Source organism: Syngnathus floridae, chromosome 16, assembly GCF_059516105.1.
Source record: "Syngnathus floridae isolate MCC-2025c chromosome 16, RoL_Sflo_1.0, whole genome shotgun sequence".
NCBI classification, from domain to species: Eukaryota; Metazoa; Chordata; class Actinopteri; order Syngnathiformes; family Syngnathidae; genus Syngnathus; species Syngnathus floridae.
The window spans coordinates 8,023,132-8,045,383 of record NC_142428.1 but is presented as its reverse complement, the minus strand read 5'-3'; the positions used below and the strand labels follow the sequence as shown (position 1 = coordinate 8,045,383).

The window sequence follows — 22,252 nt, the reverse complement described above, 5'->3', positions numbered from 1 at the left end:
GTGAATGTGTAAACCCAGTTTACAATGCTGTGGAAATCTGTAAATGTCACAGGATATATTCTGGGATTTCCTTGCCCCTAGGTTGCTTCAGTATCATCTGACCATTATGCAAATTAGATCAATAACAGTTGAATGTACACATTTTGAAACAATCACAATGTTTAATCACCCCTTATGTATCAAATCTTGTTACAATAAATCTAAACCTACTCAGCTGACACCTCCATTTATTTCTCATACAAAGGGGTGATTATAAATTGGAAGCTGCTGGTGGTTTCATGATTTCTCCCGATTAATGGATTCTCCAAGGAAATGATACGTCCAAGCAGAGATGAAGACTAGGGGGGGGGAAGAAGAGAAGAGAAGGCACCCAGGAAAGAAGTCCAAATGGATTCCACCCCCTCGCCACGCAACAACATTTGGATTAACATAGGGAGGGTTAGAGGTGTGTCCATCTGGAGATGTGCTTATTATTAATACTTCATCCCTATTGGTGCTTGATTACACTGCTTTCTCTGTAAACTTTTTTTAATAGACAAAACTTGGCTATTGATGGAATTTATTTTAGACAAGAGGCAATTAGATTTTGGAATGGTCAGAGTGGACATCACATTTTCAATAGGGTTCATACTATACTACCTGATTGGTGGGAGAAGGTTTGGAAGCTGTGCTCATCTTTGCCTCTTTTCATTGCACAAAGTTCATATTTCTGGATCTTACCCGATAGCAGAACAGCATGCATTTTTTTTAAACATCCCTTCTATGATGAATATTTTCTTTGTTCTGAAGGTTAAGAGGTTCTCCTTTGTGCATTGAAAAGATGCTAAGAATGCATGCTAAATTTTTAATGTTGAGAAGGCAGTGTAAAGCATCAAATGAGTCAAAATGGGAGTGCTTAATCAATATTAAGGAAACACTTTAGTAATGTATCATGGTATTACAAACATGAATGCAATATTTAGGCGAGATATGAGCAAATTGTCGAAATAGCAATATTTGTACTGTAGATTTATGCTGTAATCTTGTTTTGACTCATGGCATTTAGTGCATGACTTGATGTTACCGCTCTGTGGCAATAAAAAGCACATTCTCTCCAGTTGCTCACACCTGTGGCCATATTACAAATACATATTTACATTTGTCTTGCAGACAGAAATTATGTGCAGGAAGACTCTTGTTTACCCAAGCAAGCCAGAGCACATGAGGATGTGACAGCAGATAAAGCCCCTTTGGCACATGATGATCTAGGCTGCCCCATCAGAAGAGACAGGTCTTACCAACAAGATAACATGGTGGCTACAGCCAAACCTCTGTCTGGACCACCCGTCTCTCCGATCCTCTTCAGATCTCCAAGACCTACTGGAGCAGAAAGGCCTTCACCAAAAGCCATTCAGGCCAGTATTAAAGAATCGGCAACATTGGCTGCAGCTATCAGCATGCAATGGAAGGAAGAGGTGTCTGCCATGCGTGTAGAGTTAGCTGAACTCAGAAGGGACCTCTGTAAAGAGCTTCGTGCTTTCAACAGTAATTTCAACACGTTCACGAAGCATTACAACACATGGTCTCCCCAAAGTTGTAAAATGCCTGCAGGGGTAGATTTGAGTGAAGGGGGTGCAGCAGAGGCAATGACAGGTGCCCATGCAGGACTGGGTGCTGAAGGATTTGGAACCCCTGGAGCAAATCAAAGCACCGGAGGAGCTAAGGAGAAAACAAAGCATGTATCTAAAGTTTCTGTTGGGACTCAGGCCAGAAGCAAAGCATTGGTGCGGCAAAGCACTGCAGATGCTGCCGTTAATTGCCCAGAAGAGAAGGAGAAGAAGAAAGGGGCACGAAAAAAACTACCAAAGCAGCTCTCCATGGATCCAAGCATTCTTGCACGTCCGCAGTCAATGTATGTCGAAAGTGCCATACCACTTTCATTGGATCCAATTATACCATTCTCTGCTAAAGCAGACAAAACTAGGCCTTTGGAATTGCCCAATGTAGGCCTATCAGCAGATCTGGAACATCTACCTGACCAGGATGCCGGGGCTTCGTGTGATCCTGTGACGAAAGAGGCATTCACCTCTGATGGTATGGTGCAGCTTGGAGAAATGTCCCGTGAGAGGCTACAAGATTTGGTTACAGTTGACCAAGCCATAGGAATTACTCCACAGCAAAGCAGTGACAACCCTTCAAATGACTTGGATCCTAAACCATCTCATCAAGTTGAATCGAAATCCACAGAATTGGACTTCAGTGAGAGGGAAAATATCCGCCTGCCATATCCAGTCCCTGTAGTTACCGTGTCTCCGCCCGAGGATCATGAGAACGACATCACATCAGATTCTGAGTTCCCGTATCATTTTGCTGAAGAGGAACCAGAACCATCTCTAGTGTCGCTAACAAATACGGAATTAGAAGAGCCAAAAGGAACAGACCTAAAGGAATCGGAGTCAAAAGATATAGACTTGCGTATGGCATCAAAGTCCGACATGATTGACGAAAGCCAGATTTTAATTCATGATATACCCACAACTGATCAAGATACTTCTGCATCATGTAACATAGAGCAATGTCCTTCCATTGTGGTAACAGAGTACTTCGACATAGACTCTCCAGAGAGTCCAACCGACAGCGATCCAAATCCTGACCCCATCGTGTCCCTTCCGGAAAGTCCTTTCTCAGAGCAAATGCACCTGGATTCAGATTTTCCACCTAGTTCTGCACAAACTCAACCCAACACTGAACCAGATATGGAAGACTCAGAGTGGCCACCCCTCCCCGAACCTCTTGATCGCACTCCAATATATCATGCCGATCTGGTTCACTTTGACCTGGTCATGTTGACTTCTCTAGACCAAGATGATCTTGATTCAGTGTTCATGGACCCTGAACCAGAGCCATTTGATCTAAGTATTGACACTCCATCTACTTTGGACCTGGACAATCCTTTCGACCAATCAGATTGCTGTGAATCTGCAGACTCTGCCACAATATGCCCCTTGGATTCATCATTGTCAACAGATGATGTCTGTTTTATACCAGCTCCTGAGTGTTGCTCAAATTCTTGTCGGCTTGGTAGCGTGTCAGTCTTACAGACAACCCAACTACCACAAATCACTGTCACAATATCACCCCCAAGTTCACTATCCCCGGATACCTCATTAGAAATGGATTTTGAACCCACAAGTCCATCACCAGATCCTTCAATATGTGATATTGATCCATCTTCACATGATCCGGAGGACATTGAAGTAATATCATTAATCCAGGAAAGCATGAAGCCATATGAGAAAATAGAAGAGTCTCTTGAGTCCACGACGTCTTCACAAGAGCATGGGGAGCTTGTGAAGGAAAACCCCACTGATAGTCTGGATCGGTCTTCGTACGAGGAAGCTTTTCTTTGGTACCGGTGGCAGAAAAGGACCCAAAAGGAAAAATCAGTACAGAGGAGTGCAAGTGTAGAACTTTGGAGCGGGAGATATGAATACAACAGTGCAGAAATCACATATGTATCCCTCACTCTGTGAGCTCATACTTCAGTCTCAGCAGACAAAATGTAGCCCAAAGTATATTCGTAACTCACAGTTAATAGCCGCCACAGTGATGTGGAGCAATGGGCCGATCCAAATGTAATAAGATCATTGGCATTCAAAGCAAGGACTTCCTCATAAAATTCCACAAAGAAGAACTGTATTTATAGCAGCGAGAGCTATCATTCTAAGAACTGTCTTCAGCTGGGACATATTTACTTAACAATAATAATCCAAGAATATTCACTGAAAATGTTACAACAAAAAACTGACTTCCATTCAAGGACTCAAGTCATGCCAACTATTTTGAGGAACTCTATTGGACTATGAAAATGCTGCAGATGAACAGTTTTGCAGTAACAACTTCTTTTCTTTGCTTGTACGAACGAATATGTGTGTATATCGTCACTCTAAGACGGAGTGATATTTTATGGACGGTTATTATATAACTATGAATTGCAAGGGTGTTTACTATGTGAGCTAATGGATGAACAGAGTCGTATGAAATATGAACTGATGGTAATCGAAAATGCTGGAATACTGTTAATGAAAGTTCAGTGTTGCTCAAAATATATTCCCAAACTAAACCTGCAATGGCATATACTGTAGATTTACTGTAGCTCTATATACACACACAATAAATAATCATATTCACATATGACTGAAACACATAAAAGTTAAAAAAAGAAGTAAACCTATTACAAAATACATTATCAATAAATTAGTAACATTAAAATGAAAGGAAATGTTGAATGTATTTTTACTGTAAAAATAATATTGGGCTCAGGAATTTAAAGACTGTGAATGTAATCCCACAGAATGAGGAGAATGGCATAATAATCCAGAGTATTCCTGGATAATTATTGTGTGGATATTAGTATACGTTTGACATTGAATGATGATATAGGCATTTGGTGATCAGTAATATAAACTGTTCCATTCGCCGCAATCTGCATTTGAGCCTGTTTGTAATTTCTACCTTTGAATGCGTGCAATTGAAAGAAAGCACTTGCATAGCCAATGACGGCACAATTCTATTAAGAGTAGGCAATAGTTGAAAGCCCGATCAATCACAAACTATATCTTTCCTATGTCTCCAATTAGTTGGCTCCACATGCCCACTGAAGTCTGTGCTCTAATAAAGCACACTGGAACAAAAGGAACCTTTGAGCTGAGCATCAGTGTGCTTCCGGAAAAAAGATTTTTTTTCTGTGCACTTCATGAAAGTTTGCTAAATTGGCTGAGGCAGAAAGATTTTAAGGCCATGGGAAGTTAATTAGCTGTATTGTTGCATTCGTTTTGTCGTTTCAGCGCCATCTTTCTTCCCGCCACATCTCATCCACATCCAACTTTTCATTTTCAAAACATCTATGCCAACAGAATGTACTATGGCGTGTGCTCCCTCATTGTACTACTTTTTTTTAATCAAACAAAATGGAATAGAGCTGTGTCAAATAACAGAATGTAATGAAAGTCATTGTCAGTTTTGCTGAAGCCAAAATTCTGATGAGAAACTGTAAAATATCTGCTGTCAACTAAATGCTCACAATTATTTAAAAAAACAAATGGCTACTCTTTTTTTGTCTTAACAGATACTTGAGAGATGGTTTTGTTTTGTTTTGTTTTGTTTTGTTTTTTTTCGTTTTGGTTTGGTTTGGTTTGTTTTGGTTTGGTTGGGTTTGGTTCTCAGTGCTCCTCTTCATTGAGAAGACACGACTAAATCCAAATTCCCACACCCCAACTTCCACCAGTTACCTGTCACTCATAATCAATTTGGATGGGAGAAGAATAGATGGATAGAAAAGGTAGATGAAAAGTGCTTGTGGCTTATTTGGCTGAAAATGTAAAACTTTTTTTTATTCACGAACTAAAAATGAGAGCGTTTGTTACCCAGCATAGTTCAGGCTGAGTTAAGTGACAAATTAAGGACAGACATAACAAATACATCAAACGTGTGTCATCTGGTGGCGCTTGTTCATTGGCTGCCACTCGATTATATTGCTTGAAGGCGACAATTCTAAAAAGGACCACAATTCCCAGAGGATTTTTACCAACCTTCCATCTTGTGGTGAACAGCTGTGCAGTAAACCAAAATAAATATATCTAAAATGAAACCCAAACGCTCATGTATTAGAGCAGGGGTGTCAAACTCATTTTTTTTCGCAGGCCGCATTGTAGTCATAGCTTCTTTCGGAGGGCCATTATGACTGTCAACCCAAATAAATGTATAAGCACCTCATATTATTTACAGTAAAAGCTACAAAACAAACTGACAACTCGTTTTCAAATCAGATGAGTAAAAACTGGTCAAATATTTAAAAAAAAAAGATATTATTAAAAGTGAAGACAATTTGCAATTCTAGTAATGGCACACAAATTTGATGCACAATTTGTCTTCACGGGCCACATAAAATGATGTGCCGGGCCGTATCTGGCCCCCTGGGCCTTGAGTTTGACACCTGTGTATTAGAGTAATTAGCAAAGAACAAAAAGAAAGGACATTTATCTCTATAACTTTAGTTTGTGTTAGTTTTGTAAAAGTTATATCTTCATTTGCTTATTATTTTTATAAGGTGCTCATTTGCCTGCACCTCTGAATATCCACCCCTTGCTTTCCAGGCATCCAATTCTGCCTTTCCTCTAACTGCAGTTGTATTGACTGGACACCCCACCCCCAGCATCCCCCTGGTTAGAAAAAAAAGAAAAAAAAGCATCATCCACATTCTTGATATGTTAGTAATGTGGTCTGTGCTTATGTGTTACACATTTGCTCTCATCTGCAAACAACCCTTAATGCAGTGGAGATAAAATAATAATAATAATAACAACATGTCACAGTCTTCTTGTATTGATACAATTTGGTCGTTGTAATCTGACTTCTCCCATCTCTCTCTCTCATATATTCTTTGTGTATTAAGCTTTTTGCTATTTTTCTTATCCCAGCAATACAAAGTGGCAATGCCAGTAATGTCTTGTTTACAGTCCTTCCAGCTTTCCCTATCATTTACATACCCTTAATAGCCTGCTTGCTAAACAAAGTGCTGCATTGCCTTTACAATGATAAATCCAGCTAGGGGGGGGAAAAAAAGACTGTTAATGGTGTGTCACTCAACTACTCTCCACCTTACCACCATGTTAGCCAGTCCTGATAGAACGGCACTAACAAAGATGGAGGGGTTGTGTTTGTCAGCCTCGCTAATACCGTGCTAGTTGTTTGCACTTGTAGGAGAGAGTGAGAAAAATAATCACCGTCACTTGTTGTCGATTATCGGCGTGGCTTTTACTAACTGTTAATGATGTTTCTTCAAGGTCACTTGGCCAGCCAAAGAAATGGTGTTCCATTGCTGATAGTATGTATGCAAGCACCATATGATATTAAATTAATAAAATTTCATAGAAAAAGCATTACAATATAGAATATATTACAATAAATGAAGGTTTAGTGCTTCTGATATTGTCTAGGCCAGCAGATAAGAGCTTGCTGGCCTTGACAGTCTGCCACTTAAAGCCTGTTGTTGTGGAGTAAGAACTATCTGAAGAACCATAATGATTTTTGCCGCTTTTTATTTTTAACCGTGTCATGTAACCGATGTCTGAGTCTGGGTAGCTTCACTTCGGGTTTAATAACTGCTGCTTAATGGTGCTTGTGTCAAATTAGGAGCCGGGATTATGAACCAAGGTAGCATCCAGCCCCTCCTTAGCACAATTTACTGATTCTATTTTTGGTTTTCCTACTGAGTCATGCCCCCCTGAATAGGATGCGCACACACACACACACACGCACGCGCGCAATTTTCTTGTCTGTACATGTACACATGCACTTTTCCTGTTTCTTACCACTAATGCATCTCTTCATCATTGGAAAATTCATTTTGTGAATGGACAGCTGCGTGACTCATCGATTCTCTGAAGCGGAACAATCTTCACGGATGTGACTTCTTTGGCTATTAATAAACACAACCAAATTTAAGGGTGAGAAGGAGGTCAGAATGAATTGAGACATTTGATGAGCTTGCTTTTACTGGCAAATCTTTCTCCTTTCATTTTTGATAGCGGTCTCTCTCGGTAATTGTGTCGCTCAGGCTATAATTTAATTGGACAAAATGCTGTTAATTTGGTGCCAACCTTTGGGAGGGCCTGGTGTGGAGGGTGCTTCTCATTATAACCCAAAAGAGATCCCACTAGCGCTTCATTAATTGCTCTGTGTTATGTAAGTTGTGATGTTCAAATTTAAAAAAAAAAAAACACAGAGCTCTTTGCAGTTTTGCCAAAGGCAACCCGAAGCTCCACCAATTGTGTGGCCATGAGCTCTTCCTCTTGTATCTCCTGCTCAGAGGCTTCTGCTAGCTTTCGTATTCCATCTCAACAACAGAACATGTACATTATAAGGATTAGTTTTGTATTTTATTACACTTGATGGGGTTTTTGTCAGGTTCTTTGCAACAACACTTTAAAAATACCAATTACTACTTTCCTTTTTAGCAGTTTTAGCACATTTGACTTAGAGATATTTTCTTCTGCACCCTCTTGAGAAGTTTACCACACTGCTTTGTCAACCCTACAAGAACATTGCCTGGAGGACCTCAACTGGAGTCCTCCATCAGGCCGGGTCACCATCAAGCCTGGTCACACTAAGCCAGGTTAGGTGTATGGGGAGATTGCTTTAGCACCCACGGGAATGTTCTTCTCACCCAAGAATTGTCGAATGCTCAGGGCGTTGTGAGCAGGAAAGTTGTCACGTTAAAGCAACTTGCAGTAGCTTTTGTAGACATTCTGGATGATCAACTGAGCCACACTGAAGAGAAAATTCATAGTTTGGATTCAAAAGATATTTTTGGTTAAACCATTCCTGTTACTCATTTGACATACTTTGAAGGTGTGTTTTTCAGGAAATCAAATTTAGTTAGGCACCCACCCCAAAATAAACCTCACCATTTGAGAAGTTCACAAATAGTGAATCACAACTTGGTGGCTTTCACTGGACTTGGTTTTGGTAATTCGATAATAAGCACAATGAGATTTACCATTGTTTTTGTTGACACTTTTTTTTTAGGTTAAATTGGGTTTTTTTTGGTCTTGTTTGTCTCTGCATTTTGTTTATCGTTGCACTATTTGTTGTCCTATGTTGTTTGCTCTGCACGTTTAAATGAATAATATTAAGTCAATAGGGCTGTGTGTTACTCCAGCACATTTTTCCTGTGAAACTAAAGATGAAGCTTCTCCGGCATGCTTAAGTAATGATATCAGTACCAAGTGTTCACGCACACTTGTGTCAACATGGCTGTTGCATCGGTGACAACTGATAGAATAATCGTACTGTAACTTAATACATGCAAGCAAATTCATTTAAGAGAATGGTGTTAATTAAAAAAAAGAAAAAAAATCAGAAAAATGCATTCTATGCCCTCGGTTCTCCAACCTTTATATAGCTCGGGCACATATTTTACATTTCAAAAAAATCTCATAGCACACCACTGAACAAATATGTCCTGAAAAGTATAAATACTCAAATAATGATGATCTTATTTCAGTTTTCTGAAAAAAGTATTTGCTCAAAATGAAATCTGGGCTTGTTTAGTCAAAACTATTATTTATTCTGATGAGTACGTATGTCAGTAGACAGGGTAATTGTACTTTATGTCATCTGGTGAAAGAACATTAGATTGTTCTGCTTGCCACTATACATGGCTCATCTAGATAGATGAACAAAGATTATTCATAGTACAATAAATGGATAATTTATAGTCTAATTCAAGGAGTTGGATGATATCCCGTAGCACAATAATTGCTTACAGCACAGCAGTTGGGAATCACTGCCCTTCACCAAGCGCAACTGTAATTTTATGTATCGCTTAATGTACATTCTATGCACTATATTTGTCTTCTATTGCAGCCATCAGCTACACACCAAGCTACAAGAAGCCCCCTCCACCCGTCCCGCCCCGCACCACCTCCAAACCCCTCATCTCCATCACAGCCCAAAGCAGCACAGAGTCCACCCAGGACGCCTACCACGAAGGGAGGCACCTCCACGGTGGGATGTGGGGTTCCGATGGCCTGACCCTGGGCCTGAACCCGGGCAGAGCCCTCTATAACTCAGTTGACAGCCTGGATAGCGCCAAGGCTGTAACAATAGCCATGGAGGCAGCTGGGGTCATGGCTGGAAAGAGACACCCGTCCACAGACAGCCACAGCTCGGTACTCACCTGCGACAAGGCCATCCTGGTGTCTAAGGCTGAGGAGTACCTGAAGACACCTCGGTCCTCCATAGGGATCCAGGTCAGTCTTGAAGGAAGCCGCATCTCTTGCTTAATAATACAACCACGAGAGAGAAACATAGTAGTCAATTCAGCTGCTAAAAATAGGCCCTGTGAGTCGTCATCCCACAATCCATCAATTAGGATTCAACTCATGCTATGGCTTGTTCTAGTGAATGGTTCCCTCTAGGCTTCATTCACTCCATCTTCATTTATGTTTGCATTTAATCAGTTAATTAGGAAAAACACACCAAAGCCCACCTTGTGATGAATGAGCAAAGGCTAAAAATGCAGTTTATTTAACGATTGCCCGTTTGTCTATTTTTTTTTTTTTTTTGCGGTGTACGTTGGGAGATTTTGGATTTGTAACCCTCATTAATTCACTTTAGCCCTCAAGACTAAGTGATTGAAAATGCTTTTGTCATCTTTATTCACCTCTAGCATGACTTTCTACTTAGTATTGGTTAAGCATTTCGGATTGTCCAGGACTAACAATAAATCCAAAAGTCTTTCGTGCATCTTAATAAAACGCCGTGTGATTCGTAAGTCATTTTCTATTCGTTTATACAACCTATTTTTTCCCTCATTGCTCATCCTTTTGTTTTGCTTCCAACATGTGACTCAACTTTCATTTCAGACTTTCTGCCAAAATACCAAAACATGTTTCATTCGTGTCATGTTCCACATCAGCAGTTTACCCCTGTAGTGATAAAAGTGAACTGAACCGAAGATGTATAAATTTCATCCAGTTCTTGTATGTGCTGCTCTGTTATTGCTCTGTGAGGAAACCTACAGAAAAAAAATAGATTTCAAATGAGCAAAGGGACAAAATGGAACATTGCCTTCAAGCAGTGACCATATGTCTCAATATCCACATTCTGTGTGCCACCAAACCTTTAATTTGTTAGGCCTTTCTTCTCCAGACACAAAATGTTCAGTGGGCACCCGGGAGTGCAGACAGACCGAGTTATTGCGACATCGAGCATACAGGAAATTATGATCACTCGACAAAGAAAACAACAAAATTAGATAAGGAGGAAATGAGTAAACACAAAAATGAGACCGACTGGAAAGAGATGGGAACATTGTCAATCATGGAACTCTAGAGAATACTACAGATACAAGTATATTTATTCCTATGTATCTATTTAGCTTTCTATCTAGCTCTCCGTCATTGACTGGCTGAGAGTTGTCGCTTCACTCATTCTGCAACATTGGAAGTAGTTCTGTCCCTCTCATGAATGTAAATTCAATATTGACTCAAATTTTACCATTTGATCTGAACAGACTGCTTGTCTTGATTCATTTATTTGAACTAACGAATGGCTGAGATTTGTTTTGTGATATTTTGCTGCCTTATGACTCTGGGGGATTTATACATTTTCAATGAATACAGCAATACAGGTAGAGGATTGGAGAAAATCAGTAGTATCTCCATAGTGACATTTAAAAATGGAAAATTACCGTATTTTCCGGACTATAAGGCACACCAGACTATAAGGCACACCTTCAATGAATGGCCCATTTTAAAACTTTGTCCTAATAGGGCCCACCATTAATGCATCATGTCAGATTTTTAATCCAAATCAAATCATTCTCCATTTTATGTTTTTTATTTCAACTTCAGACGCAATGAATTACTTTATAATCACAAAATAATGATCCATAGTCTTTTTGATTCATGATTCATAGTCTTCAGCGGGCCACTTATGATTGATTTCATGACACAATGCTTCGGGCCAGTTTAAATTTAGGAATTTAGTCCATATATAAGGCGCACCGGACTATAAGGCGCATTGTCGGCTTTTGGGAAAATTTTAGGTTTTTAGGTGCACCTTATAGTCCGGAAAATACGGTAGGCATTTGTGTAATTAAGTTAAGTTTTGATGTTGCTTCAATGTTTTTAGATGAACTCATATATGACAATAACCATTTAAGAAAGCAAACAGGAGCCGAAGAAAGAAACCGTGTTGTCTTATAAACCTCGATAAATCATGAGCTATTTACGGACTAGCTTTGACAGTTAAGCTCAGTCCCAGTTCAATAAAGGCACATGTGGTGGCTCACATAATGACAGCAATCTTGCCTCGTATTGGCTCTACGCATTAGGTGGAGGCTGCAACAGACTCGGAATCCGAAAGCAAAGGCTCCAGGGAATACCATTCAGTTGGGATCCAGGTGGAGGATGACAAGAAAGGGTAAAATCCTGCTTCTGAGTCTTTGCTGTCAACAACTTTTATTAATTACCTCTTGGCTTTTCTCAATGCAATTTTACCTCCTTGGCCTTAAGACAAGGCCGGTTCAAGCGCTCCAACAGCGTGACAACAGCTGTGCAAGCCGACATGGAGTTGGAGGTCTTCCCCACCATGGAGGACAAAGGCTTGCAGTTCGGCGGGGGCTTCCAGCGTCACTCAGAGCCCAGCACGCCCACCCAGTACGGAGCCGTGCGAACCGTACGCACTCAAGGGCTCTTCAGTTACCGCGAGGACTACAGGACCCCAGCTGAGCCCCCCAGTCCCAGAGAGACCACAAGTGAGCCCACGTGGCAGCTGGAGCCCCCCTCGCCACAAGAGAATACAGTCACATCTGGTGAGTCGGGGCGTAGCTCCCCTTCTCTGAGGAGAGACGGGAGCTGGTTCATGCAGTTGCTTCATACTGAAACCAAGAGGATAGAAGGCTGGTGTAAAGAGATGGAGGCAGAAGCTGAAGAAAATGATCTGTCAGAAGAGAGTGAGTGACACAAAAAATTGTACATAATAAATTATACCAGTTTTAAATACAATGTCACATACTTTGTGTTACAGTCTTGGGAAAAATCCGAAGTGCTGTGGGGAGCGCTCAGCTGCTAATGTCGCAGAAATTCCAGCAGTTTTATTGGCTCTGTCAGCAAAATCTGGTAAGTCTGCGTGCTTTTGGAAAAGATTTTTTGTCACAACTCCACAGATTGTAATAGCAGATGTAAGCAAGAACCCTTTTTGTTTTGCGCATCCGACACAAGATGGCTGAGGTAGTCGATGTCCTCCTCCTTTGTCTGTCCTCTGCTAGTTACAACTTTCAACTAAATTGAAAATATTTCATTCATTCATTCAAAATATTTCATTCTAGTAACTGGACCTTATCGTGAAAAGCAAGAAAATAAAAAAGGAATTAACACCACAATCGATGATCCCAAAACAGTTTAATATAATTTCAAATTCAATTCTTTTGAATATTGTTAGATGCAGAAAGCAATAATATTGAATATTAAAAGTATGGATTAGTTTAGCGTCAAGAAAAAGACATCTTCATAGAGACACTTGTCCAAGTTATTCAGTAACTTCAGCCACACACATTTTCTTTGCAACCTTTCGTCACAAAACTGCAATGCACATTGACACACGAACAGACTCAATCAACCCCACTGAAAGTCATTGATTCTGGAAAGCAACAAAAATGACAATCGATATCTATCCGGGGCATTTAGTTGTGGCCGGAAAGCGATGCGGGGAAACTACATGAGAGAAGATGAATGTTTTGTAGTTTGGATGATCGTGCTGTGAGAGAAAACGAAAATGGTACAAAGCGTTGTATCGATCTAAGTAAATATCTCTGCCAGTTGCACATGGGTAAGACGGGGCTATTGTTATGAGTCAGCTAATTATATGCAGGCAGCTGAAACTAACCATTCAGTGGGAATTACTGAACATCAAGTTACGTACTACTCAAATAAGGACAAAAGACAAAAAAATATCACAAGAACAAGACAAGATAAGAACTAACACATATCTCCCTTGTCCTCACTACATCGTGGAGGACCCCAGTGCCATGCCGCGGCCTACCTCACAGGACCTGGCTGGGTTCTGGGACCTGCTGCAGCTCTCCGTTGATGACGTCACTTTGAAGTTTGACCAACTGCAGCAGATCAAGAGCAACAACTGGAGGCCAGTAGATAGTCCAGACAAGAAGGTAAATATAATAAAACAGATTCTTTCTGCTGCTGAAATGAATGTAAAAAAATATATATATTTATACATACCCGTTTATGCACATGGAAAAGTGTTGTCTTGGTGATTTGCAGAGATATGAGGCTAAAAATTATAATCCTGCATCAATCAATATTAAGAGACAGATCCTCAAACAATTCCATAAGAAATTTATTGCATGTCTTTGCAATATGCATGTTCCATGGGCCAAAATCGTGATATTTTTTCGATATATTGTACAATAAATGCATTTTTAATGCTATTTTCTATTTTTGAACAAAATATTTCATTTATTGTTCTTAAAATCAATAAATGTGGGTTGCTACTCATAAAACTATTTAGTCCCAGTGTGATAACAGTTGAGAACCAATGCCCCGAAGGGACAAAACACATTATGGATGCAAAGCGCTCCGTAATAAAAGATGTGATGAATTAGTGAGTTGTCATAAATATGATCAGCTTTTCAGCTGCCACTTTGGCAAGGTGGAATTAGTAGTAAATAACAATGAGTAATGTTCTTTTATCCTGTGATGATTGTTTATCGTGTTCTGATTAATTTGTTTCTCTTTATAGATTATTCAGATACACCTAATTAGTTTGCCATTGTTTTCCAAAGCCTCTAGCTCCAGTACCAAAGAAGACAATTCGACAGAAGAGTCTGGTAACAAGGGAAAAATCCTTGGACCTCCCCGACAGGCACCGGCAGGAGGCGCGTCGACGGCTGATGGCAGCCAAGCGGGCGGCTTCCTTCCGCCAGAACTCTGCCTCAGAGCGAGCGGACAGCATCGAGATCTATATTCCCGAGGCTCAGACTCGACTTTGAGAAGTTAGGTTCAAGGGAAACTTGTCTCCCTGCTCAGCTAGCCTTTTTTTCTAGACTTCTCTTCTCTCCTCCTTTATTTATTTGGGCCATCTTTAAAGCCATCCTCAGTGACCCTCGCCAACGCCATCGGCCTGTAGGATGTGCCTCACGTCCCCAAGTTAGTAGAGCTCTATGTTGGGCACGGGTTGACTAGTTTTCTCACTGGTAATCCGATTACCACACTCACATACCGCATCGCTTTTCGTTCAGTGTTTTTCCAACATTTGCAAAGTGCCATTTTAAAAGTGTAGCTTTGGGAAGCCTATTGGCAACCAAGCCTTTAAGCTACAAAGAGTATTTTCAATAGATTAAGAAAATCTACAACTCTTTAAATTTTTCAGTAATTGACTTTTATTTCCCAAACCTAATGTGAATTGTTAAAAGTGCCAATGCTTCAAATACCTCAGTCAATGAGCCCCAGCCGTGTTGGAAATGCAGCTCTTTTTTTCTTCTTCTTTTTTAACTAAATCGGATGGTGATTTTTCATGGGATTAATTGTTGGAAAAATGACCTCATCCTCATGCACATTATAAACACCTCTTCTGAACATGTGCTGTTGCAAACTATCGAATATTGACATTAACATCATTGCAGTAGGAAAAATTGTTTGTGTGTCCTCAAATGAAAATACGTTGATTGCACTAATGCACTTATTACAAATTCCACGTTTCAGAAGGGAAATGTACATAACTAAAGGTAACAATAGTTTTTTTTCGTCCCCTCAATATGAATTTTAAACTTTTTTTTTCCCCATGTCCATACTTCACACCTCATCTAATTGTTTTTGACAAAACCAGTTTTATTTTATTTTACCATAATTCACAGTGCTAATGCGTAGGCAAATTGTATCCTTCGGCAGATTATGTTACAGAAAATTCCTGGTGGTTTATATTATTTTAGTTTTTGTTAAAGTCTCACCAAGTCGTAAAATAACCACAACAGAACCCTCATGTAAGAGCAAAATGATCAAGTGTAAACGCGATTCCCACATTATAAAGGACACCTTGCACAATCAGTACAAGTCAATACAATGCAACATTAAGATTAAAATCTGCCTTTACAAAGATAAGGTTCAGTGTCAAAGAGACAATTGGTTTATCATTGTTTATTCTTGTTTTAAGAGAAATACAGTGTGAATGAGAGATATTATTTTGCCCCATCATTCAGCTAAATAACACAATAAAATAATAATACATTTAATTTTTTGTAATAATAAAAATTATTTGTAATAATAAAAATAGTATAATGTACCACACTATGAGCCCTAAATAATAATCATTAATACCGCTGTGACAATTTCACTCAAATTGAGCATTTTTATCTTTGTTTTGGCAGATTCTTGAAAGATTTTTACATCTCATTTTGCGCTATTACTTACATTTACTATATGACCAGTCTAACTTTTCTTCTCATTCACGTAACTCCAAATTCTGATGATGTGAGATATTTTATGATAACACGTAAGAAAAGAGCAAGAGTACACATTTTTGAGTTTTTGGTGTATTTTAGTACTGCTGTGCTGACAGAGACAAAGAGAAGATGACAGGTCAGAGGCTGTGTTGACTTTATTTCACCACCGCTACCCTCCGGTGGCATATCGTTCGTCTCACGCAGGCACGCAATGCACATGTCTTGCATCAGCACTTCTTTGAAACCAAGATAAGGTCTTTTTTGGAATATAACTCACATGCATTCACCAGACACTTCATACATAGGCACAATGTATGGTGCAGTTTAGATTTACACCCCTAAAAAGTTGAAAAGCGGCCTACCGTAAATTAATACTGACGAGTACACCCCTCGCATTATTCTAAAATATCTTTTTAAGACATGCATCTTGTACAACAGTGGATATTTATTGTCTCCTCCAAACTCAAACTTATCCTAATGAGGACAAGAGATAATGAAGAAATGTAGTCATCCACTCACATAGTATATCGCAGTTCACCTTTTGCAGGCTCAGTTAATCACACATTTTTGCATACTTATATGGTGGATTATTCACTATATGCCAGAAGGAAAAAATGTGAAAAGACAGAGAATATCCAAAATTTAGAATCATTTCATAATATCATCTAAAGTACAATGTGTCTATTGCAAAGTCCAAGTGGCTTAAATAACACAACTATGATCAAATAAGCATCCTTAGCAAATTGTGTCGCCTACCACCGCGATTTAGAACCAATTGTAATCCATAACAGGTGGTTAGGATAGAGGGGAAATGGAAACATCATCTGGTGCTCTTTCAATGGCTTTATTGAACAAACAGTAACAAAATACAGTAAGCACAAGCACATTCTCAGCCAACCTGCCGATGGCCTTAACCGACGCCGTCACACCAGTTAAAGTAATGATTTAAGGTCACGGACATTACAATATGAGGATGGTGACCTCAAGTGGACAAAAATAATACCTGGACCTCACATGCATATATAGTATGATGGTGTTAAAGCATATGCATGTAGCTATCCAGCCATCCATTGTCTTTACCGCTTTGACCTCACGGGGGTCGCGGGCTTGCTGGAGCCTATCCCAGCTGTCATCGGGAAGTAGGCGGAGGACACCCTGAACCGGTTGCCAGGGCACACAGAGACGAACAACCATCCGTAGTGCTCAATCGGCCCACCTAGCATGTTTTAGAGATGTGGGAGGAAACCGGAGGACCCGGAGAAAACCCATGCAGGCACGGGGAGAACATGCAAACTCACACAAGGAGGGCTGGAGGTGGAATCGAACCCTCACCCTCTGAACTGTGAGGCGGATGTGCTAACCAGGCTTGCATGTAGCTAGTGATGGGAAAATGAAGCTTCACATCTTCTTCATGAATCAGCTGTTATATTTTTTTACCCCTCTTGATGGCCCTACCACCCTAAATATAGGATCATTATTTTCATTATATTGTGTAGCTGTACCCTCTGATTTTATTTCGGAAAATACATGACTCACTTTGACTCAACTTCCTGTCTGTTTCTAAACATCAAAGTGTGTGATGGGTTCGTGTCTCAGTGTGTATAAAAAGATGTGCATTCAAACCAGACTGTGTGTTTCTCCGTTAAGTGACACACATCTACTGCTCACTTGACTCGAGAGACTTTTAACAGTTTGACAGAAGGAGTGTGTGAACGTGATGCCGGCCATTTGGCAGACGCAGAGACAATCCCCTGCTGTTCGCACAGAGGCAGGCAGACAGGAGAGAGACAGACCCGGCCTGACATATGCTGGCTTAGAGGAGACGTGAGCGCCGCGTTGGGCCCCAAACTGCTGGCGTTATGTGCTGTTGTGTAGCTGCGGGGCTGTGTTATGTGAGGATCTCTGTTCGCTGTGCTGGGTATTTTCAGTCTGCCTTTCACTAGGCAAAGCAGCTTATGTAAGATTTTGGGTCCTTGGTGAGATCAAGCAAACAGCCTCACAGGGCCCTCCGAAAGCTGCTGTTGATAAATGTATTGCTGAATCTTGGCCTTTGCTGTTCAATGCTATTGAGTGAATTTCTCAGCGGATTTTTTTTTCCCCTTCTGCACACTACAAAGTAGCCACAACTGCCAAGTAGAAAATAAGCTGATCGCTACAAATGGCCAGTGAGATGAGGGCCAAGTCACATGTGAGAGGAATAGTTAGATAAATTAAAGGTTGGAGGCAACCACAATTTTTCTCCAGTGCTACTGGATGGCCACATAGGACCACGCTCATGACAAGAATGCCATTTTAAATTTGGACAAAATGTGTGCAAAATGCATGCCCTATATACATTTCATTTTTCTTAATATATTTTTCAATGCACACTTAAAAGATCCACTATCCTAACCCAACAATTAAGGGTTTCAAACAGCAGAACAACTTTTTTTCCCATTGCAAAGGGCTCTCTTGCATAAAAGTTACCATTTAAAGATGCCACAAAAAAACTGCTCAAGCTGCTGTGGACCACAGCTCACTTGCCAACATCGAGGCCTTGCTTCTTACAAGTAAATATGAAAGACACAGGCACTCCCATATCTTTTATGGTTTTGTGTGTGCTCCAATATGATTAGTGTGTTCAAATAGTGCAAATGAATTTAAAGCATATGAAAGTGGTAAAACTGCACATGGAAAAAAAATTTTTTTTTTTTTTACATGCCCTCTAAGTATTGTTCATATTCACCCAATTACCAGATACAATGAGAACTGCAACTGCTATCGTGAGGCAGTTAAATGTGAAGTTCTCAAGCAATCACCCAAACATATCCTTTCAATTAAATTACTCTTCAGATGAGGAAATGAATGACCCTGACAACCATGTGAAGCAATACGGTATAGCAAGGCCAGCATCGCACAGGTGTTGGAAATATTGTATTGTTGTCTAGATTTTCCAAGACTTCAGCCCATTTTGCTCACATCTGCCATGGCTGGGTTTTTTTTTTTTTTGGGAGGATCTGAGAAGTGGATGAGATCCCCCTTGGCAGGAAGTCACTAGCATGATGAATGAATTAATAGCAAGTCAACCACCGTAAAACACTAAGGGCAGAAATGATGGTTTCACATTAAAATACGGTAAGGGCAGCAATCCACGAAAATTGCCATCTTTTTTCACTTATTTGACACGCTGTAAAAACATCAGCCACGTCCTTTAGCCATTTTCTATAAGCAAATCATCTCCGCTCCATTGACGCGCACGCCATCATATTTTCAATATTTCATCATGGCCTCATCTCTGGATCCCTCAGCTTTCAAATGAAGAACTAGATGTGAGATGTTTAAAGTGGGACATTTTCTAACTCAAAACATTAGTACAGAAACTTCAAGATTTCCTTGAACCTGTGAAACAATTCTATGACAAGGCAAACTTGTTTAAAAAAAAAAAGGTAGTTGTTTAGCGAAAACTATTTTCAACTTATGTATATCATATCTATAGTGTGGATGAATAACGCCAAATAGTCATTATTTGTAAATAAATATATATATATATATATATACAGTACAGAGATATACAGTATATAATTATATAATATACTTCACCAAAACATAACTATTTTCTGCTGTGGCTCATGTTCTGTTATTACTTATTTTAAAAATATTTTATAAACTGATATGATGGCATGCATAATGATTCTGAATGTAGATTAATTTATATTATTTATTTATTTATTTATTTATTTATTTAGAAATAATTTTACTAATGTAGCTTGCATATCTTATTTATTTTGGATCGGATTTATGCTTCTCTTTGTGTACCTATTAATTTGCTATTATTTATTTATGAAAAACCTACTGAAAGAAGTTTGTCTTTTGAGTAATTTAGTCATGACCATCGTCATACAATGTAAATTATTCTCACAATTAAATTTTTGGATTAAAAAAAAGTTTGAAACACTTTGTGTGATTCCTGATGACTCGGCAATTGTGCAATTTTCAAGGTCATTGTTACTGATAAAACAGCAATTATATACACTAGCTAAACTGTGTACACTATATCTACTAAAACATGCAGTATAACGGGAAAAATATAAGACTGCATATTTTATTTTCAGTGTTCTTGAACAGAATAAAATGCTCATCTTGGCTTGTTTTGTCCCTGACAAAAATAATACTAGTAATAATCAATATATGTATCAAATGTATCAGTCCCTCCCAAAAAAATCCTGAATTTTCTGGGACATCAGCATGTTTGATTTTTGACACGTACCTTATTTTAATTTATGATTTGGTGAATAGAAAATGTATTCACAAACTGCACAACGGCAATGATGGTAGACACAAAATGTAGGAGTTAAAATAACACTTGGCCCTTTTTACTTTGAATGTTGTTTTGCTTTTCACTCAAATATAGCACTGATATTTGCTTCCAGAGAGCTGAAAATAAAATGCTTTTTTGACAACCATGAGTGATGATACCCTGCAGACACGACGACTTCAGTTAAATGCTAAGTTCCAGATGCAATCACACGTTGTATGTTCTTGCCCCCTGCTGGCCAAACACAACCAATTCGCTCCCCTGTAGTGTTGGCTAGTGAGTGAACGATTCGCTCAAAAGAACAAATCTTTGCAGTGAATGACAGTGAACGAATACCTTCCTAATGTGATTCGTTCTTTTGTCAGTTCATATGACTTCAACCAGTAGATGTCGGTAATGCGCATTGAAGCTGGTGCCACCTTGCCGTAAAACAAAACGAAGAAGAAAATGACGTAACTTCCCGTTCACGAACGAGTCGCGAATTGCATTTCCCGTTCACCAACGGAACAGGTCTGTGAGTGAAAGCGTTAGTGAGTGAGTGATTTGCATTTCCAGTTCATCGCGAGACCGGATCAGTGAGGGAACGAATCACTTTCCCGTTCGCGAACGAGTCAATAGGTGAACTGTCTTCCTTCCCGTGCATCAACGGATCAGTCAGTGAACGTGTTGCGTCTCCCTCCTGGCGTGAACTATGTAAATCAGAATGTCGATTTACGATTTGCCAAGGAAAGAAAGAACCACTCACTGAAACAACACTTCTTATATGCGCGTTTTCTCCAAGCTAACGGCTAACTTTATTGCATGAAGGGATGCGCTGTTATGCAACAACGGGAAGATTATGCTTCTCTTTGGGTAATCTTGATTTTATAACACTTAAAATAACGTGTATGCACATATACGCCTAAATATTGTTATCATATATCTACTGCAATTTCACATTAGATTGCTGGTTTGAAATTTACTTTTATTACTACTATTATTATTATTATTATTGTTATTATTATTATTGTTAATTTAATAAACATTAAAACCTGTCAAAAGTTGTCTGGTGTTTTATTCCTTGTTTTTAATTTTTTGGGCATGAAAACAAAAATCTGGTTTGAAATTTATTTTTATTATTATTATATTAATAAACATTAAAACCTGTTAAAACTTGTCTGGTGTTTTATTCCTTGTTTTTATTTTTTGGGCATGAAAACGAAAATCTGACATTTGGTTAACTCTTTTATATGACAATATGTATATGTGTTTTACATTGTGTAATATGTGTTGGTGTCCCCCCAAATAAAGAGCAAGTAGTCAAATACACATTCTTGACACGTACAAAAAAAAGCATAAAGTTATTAGGTACACCTGAAAATGGTGGTTAACCCTAACCCTTAACCCTAACCCTAACCCTAACTTTTCACACAGGTGCACTTAACGAGGGAATCTTGGAAAACATGTTGGAATGCGGCCCCTAACCCTAACCTCAACCCTAACCCCAATCCCTAACCCATGGAGTGTCCGTGTGACATCACAGATCAAACAGCCAATCAGAAAGTGGGGGTGAGGGCGGGTGTGGCACTTTTCACTTAAACCAGGGGTGTCAACCTCCAGTACTCGAGGGGCCGCGTTCCAAAATGTTTTCCAGGTTACCCTCGTTAAACACACCTGAGTGAAAAGATCAGTTCATTTTAACGTTCTGCAGGAGCCTAACTTTTCACACAGGTGCACTTAATGAGGGAATCTTGGAAACCATGTTGGAATGCGGCCCCTAACCCTAACCTCAACCCTAACCCCTAACCCTAACCCATGGAGTGTCCGTGTGACATCACAGATCAAACAGCCAATCAGAAAGTGGGGGTGAGGGCGAATGTGGCACTTTTCACTTAAACCAGGGGTGTCAACCTCCAGTCCTCGAGGGGCCGCGTTCCAATATGTTTTCCAGGTTACCCTCGTTAAACACACCT

General features: G+C 39.6%; 1 protein-coding gene across 10 annotated transcripts in view; it reads left to right on the top strand.

Moving 5' to 3' along the window:
* The window catches only part of dlgap2a (discs, large (Drosophila) homolog-associated protein 2a), a 96,525-nt gene extending 76,585 nt beyond the window's left edge, over nt 1-19,940 (top strand). For 9 of the 10 annotated variants that reach the window (XM_088400635.1, XM_088400634.1, XM_088400639.1 and 6 more), the window contains one exon: nt 1,150-5,069. In XM_088400635.1, the coding sequence (XP_088256761.1) occupies nt 1,150-3,512 (2,363 nt within the window). In that variant the 3' untranslated portion in view covers nt 3,513-5,069. Of the gene's footprint in view, nt 1-1,149; nt 5,070-9,408; nt 9,795-11,881; nt 11,971-12,062; nt 12,503-12,576; nt 12,669-13,564; nt 13,718-14,350 lie in introns of those variants that run through there. The other variant, XM_088400642.1, reaches the window with a different exon arrangement.
* The last annotated feature ends 2,312 nt before the right edge of the window (nt 19,941-22,252 follow it).